This window comes from Arachis hypogaea, chromosome 17 (assembly GCF_003086295.3).
Source record: "Arachis hypogaea cultivar Tifrunner chromosome 17, arahy.Tifrunner.gnm2.J5K5, whole genome shotgun sequence".
In the NCBI taxonomy this organism is placed as follows: Eukaryota; Viridiplantae; Streptophyta; class Magnoliopsida; order Fabales; family Fabaceae; genus Arachis; species Arachis hypogaea.
Genome location: NC_092052.1, coordinates 45,393,089 through 45,397,114, shown reverse-complemented (window position 1 = coordinate 45,397,114; position 4,026 = coordinate 45,393,089). Strand labels below are relative to the sequence as shown.

General features: G+C 32.9%; 1 protein-coding gene across 1 annotated transcript; it reads left to right on the top strand.

Annotated features, from left to right (window-relative positions):
• Nucleotides 1-447: 447 nt before the first annotated feature.
• Nucleotides 448-3,760, top strand: LOC112767274 (zinc finger protein MAGPIE). The gene is made up of 3 exons (XM_072222801.1): nucleotides 448-741; nucleotides 967-1,363; nucleotides 2,800-3,760. Exons 1-3 carry the CDS (start codon nucleotides 612-614, stop codon nucleotides 3,680-3,682), a joined length of 1,410 nt encoding a protein of 469 aa, XP_072078902.1. The 5' UTR covers nucleotides 448-611; the 3' UTR covers nucleotides 3,683-3,760.
• Nucleotides 3,761-4,026: the final 266 nt, after the last annotated feature.

Sequence of the window (4,026 nt, the reverse complement as noted above, 5' to 3'; positions counted from 1 at the left end):
TGTTGGTTAAGAATTGTTTACGTATATCTTTTCATAAAATGAAAAATGATTTGGAAAGGGAATGCTCAAATTAATACATTAAACAAGAAAAAAGTATATAAGAATAGATTAAAAATCTATGAAAATGGCTTATTGGATGCGAAAGGATTAAAGAATTAAAGAAAACAAAAACAAAAAAAAAAAGCAACAAACAACACAAATTATGGGATAATCATTCCAAAATGGAGATTAACTTTCTTCCCTCATCATATGTGTCATCATACACCTTTGCTTCACCTTCCCCCTCTTTCTCTTTCCCATTATTTGCCCCCCTCCTTTATCATCTTCTCTATCACTCCCTTCTTTAAATTTTAATTAATTAATTAATTAACTTTTCACTGCCTCCCATAGCATCTTGGTTTATTTTATTCCACCTAAAAAGTAGATAACAAATATTTGTAAGAGAGAGAGCGAGAGACACAATTCAGAGATCCCATCTTGTTTCATATATCATCACTTCATCAAGTTAACTTACTTTAGGGTTGCAGCCTCATATATATTCATATGCATATATTCTAAACTAACTCATACATACTCAGAACTCAACATAAACAAACTACTATACAAGAGAGATGCTGATCCTTGAAAATATGGATCATGGAGAACTCTCAAACGGTTTCCCTCATCATCAGAATCAGAATCCAACTACTACTCCTCCTCCTCCTTCTTTGAAGAGGAAGAGAAACCTCCCAGGAAACCCAGGCATGTATATAGCTTCTTTTGTTTTTCTTTTTATATCATGATTCACGAGTGAAGGTGAGCCTTAGAACAACGGTTGAATTGTCTAAAGGTCACGAATTCAAACTGTAAAAACAGTTACTGATATAGTTATTAAGATACATTCAATTTTTTGGATATTGTGCTTTTTCGAATCCCGTGTTAACGCGGAATAAGAGTGATTTTTTTATCATCTATACTGATGATCAGATCCGGAAGCGGAAGTAATAGCCTTATCACCAAAGACTCTAATGGCTACAAACAGGTTCTTGTGTGAAACCTGTGGGAAGGGTTTCCAAAGGGATCAAAACCTTCAACTCCATAGAAGAGGACACAACCTTCCATGGAAGCTAAAACAAAGAACAAATAAAGAACCAAAGAAGCGTGTATACGTGTGTCCGGAGAAAACATGTGTCCACAACCACCCTTCAAGGGCTTTGGGAGACTTGACCGGAATCAAGAAGCACTTTTGCCGGAAGCACGGCGAGAAGAAGTGGAAGTGCGACAAATGCTCGAAGCGTTACGCGGTTCAGTCCGATTGGAAAGCCCACTCCAAAACCTGTGGTACAAGAGAATACAAGTGTGATTGTGGAACCATCTTTTCACGGTAATTAACTAACCCTAATCCTTTTAAATAAGGTTGTGTTTGTAATTGTGTTTTTATCCTTGTTTATCATTAAAAACTCACGTCTAATTTAAAAACTGTTAAATAATTTAATGAGAAAGTAATGAAATATTGGTACAATATATACAATGAAAGTTTAAAGATATCCGATTTAGTATTAGAGATATACCATTAGTGTTATCTTTTCTAGTTAAACTAGTATCTAAGTAGAGTGTGAAAAACGATGTTCTCTTTCTCTTTATCTATGCGTTTCTTTGTCGTTTCTTGTGTGTACTAGATATGTGGTTTTATGAGTTGTGGGTGCCTGCTGTCTATATTGCTCTATTTGGCTTTTAAGAGTGAAAAAAGGTAGAAGAGTCTTTGTAGTTCAAACAAATTAAAGGGCTTGAAAGATGCCACACACATACACAAGTCTTCTTTTTTTTCTCTCTTTGATAAGGCTTAGCTTCTTTTGTGATGATCCTATAGTCCTAGACGACAAAAGATCACGGTTTGGAATTATCTTACTTAACCTTAGCTTATTACCTTATATATATGTATGTGAGAATGTGTTTAAGTTTTGTTTGATACTAATCAATGCCGTAGTCTTGCTATATCAAGTAATTAATAAGTGCCATTTGGAAATTTTTGCTAAACACTCGAGTTAGATTTGTTATCTGCTATGAACACGGGATACCAGACGATACGGAACACGCCAATACTTAAATTTTAAAATTTTATAAGATATAAGATATGTATATATATAAAATATAAAATAATTTTTAGATAAATTGTAATAATATTTTGATATTTTATTGATATTAAAATATAAATTAATTTTTTTAATTTTTTTTATATTTTATTTTAATTATATTAAATATTTAAAATATTTTTTGTTTTAATAAATAATATTATATACTATATGTAAATTTATTTCAAAAATATATGTTAAGAATAAAATTGGACACGCTGACACATGATAGTATTTTAGTGTGTCTAAACGTGTCCGGAAAAATTTTTTTTATTTTTTTTAAGACATAGTACGATACAATAGACACGCATGTCTGACGAGTGTCAATAAGTGTCCTGTTCGAAATGTGTCCGACACGCGGACACAACAAATCAATAAAATGTCCATACTTTATAGGTTACATGCCTCTCCTAGAAAAAAATCTTATTTGTTTTCACATAATCATAACCAACAAAAAATATAGAAAGAGTCAATATTTCACATCGCATTTAATATATTAAAAAAAAATCTAAAACTCTTAAAAATAAGAGCTACCAAAATTCAATTAAAAAAATTCGAAATTTAAATTTAACAAAAGTTTATTTTTAGTGAGCTTTCTAATAAATTTATTTAGTAACTTATTATAATATTGACTAAATGTGACTGCAATAATCTCTATCATTAATGTTAGTATTGCTATTATTTGCAGGAGGGATAGCTTCATAACTCACAGGGCATTTTGTGATGCATTGGCAGAAGAAACAGCTAGGGTAAATGCAGCATCAAGCATAAACAACTCAACATTAGGGGCTAATAATAATAGCAATAACATTATTGGTTACAATAACATGATAGGAACCTCCATGGCCCCTCATCATAATAATAATAATAACATGGCAACCCAATTTGCTTCAATTTGCAATAAGCCAATTCCATTCCCTGAAGAAGCCAGAAATAACCAAACAACAACAAGAGGATTATCCCTTTGGATGGACCATCATCATCATCATCGTCAAGAAGCAACGATGGCCACTAATAACAATAATTACCATCTGAACTGGGTATTCGGATCGAAAATTTCGACCAATCCAAGCCAAGATCTAAGTAGCGATACTACTATTACTAGTACTACTACTACATCGCTTCCAATACTAGGAAGCATTGTTAGTGTTCCTTCATTGTATAGCTCACAACATCAACCCCATCAAACATGTGCTTCTTCTTCGTCGGCAAACATGTCGGCGACGGCATTGTTGCAGAAAGCCGCTCAAGTTGGTGCAACCTCAAGTGATCCATCATCATTCTTGGAGGCATTAGGGTTGAAATGCAGCAATGGTAGTGGTCAAGGGCAAGATGGGAATAACAATAAGTTTTGTGGGGTGTATGGTTCAAGTTTGGTGCTAACAAGTAGTAGTAATACTATTAATACAGAGCCAGAGAACAATGAATTGTCACAAATGCTCCCTTCAAAGAGGAGACATGTAATGCCGAATGAGGAGAGTGGAGGAGGGCAAACTAGGGATTTCCTTGGTGTTGGGGGTGCAAACCACCATTTGCCACCCTTCATCAACCAAAGCTTGGATTTGATTTGATTAATAATGATGATCATATTAATCAATATGTGTTAATCAAATGTCTTCAAAATATATACATATATATTATGGATTTTTTTCTATAATAAAATAAAAAAAAATTATTATTTTCCTAAACATATTTTTTGGACTTTAATTTTTCAAATACGATTTTTTTTTTTTTTGCATTTAAGCAAGTTCGTCGGATCTCGATGAACTTTATAAAAATTGACAAGTTCGCCTTGCCCTGACGAATTCCATAAATTTAATAGAGTTCGCCTAACCTCCGGCGAACTCCACTCAAGTTTTTTGAAGCACGCAGTTTTAATCCATAACATTGTCTAGAAAATAGTATATAGATCTAC

Bases quoted from the DNA above. Each gene is read 5' to 3' on its own strand.
- LOC112767274 (XM_072222801.1), top strand. From the start codon at position 612: ATGCTGATCCTTGAAAATATGGATCATGGAGAACTCTCAAACGGTTTC. The intron at 742-966 runs GCATGTATATAG...ACTGATGATCAG, and splicing joins AAACCTCCCAGGAAACCCAG to ATCCGGAAGCGGAAGTAATA. The intron at 1,364-2,799 runs GTAATTAACTAA...TATTATTTGCAG, and splicing joins TGTGGAACCATCTTTTCACG to GAGGGATAGCTTCATAACTC.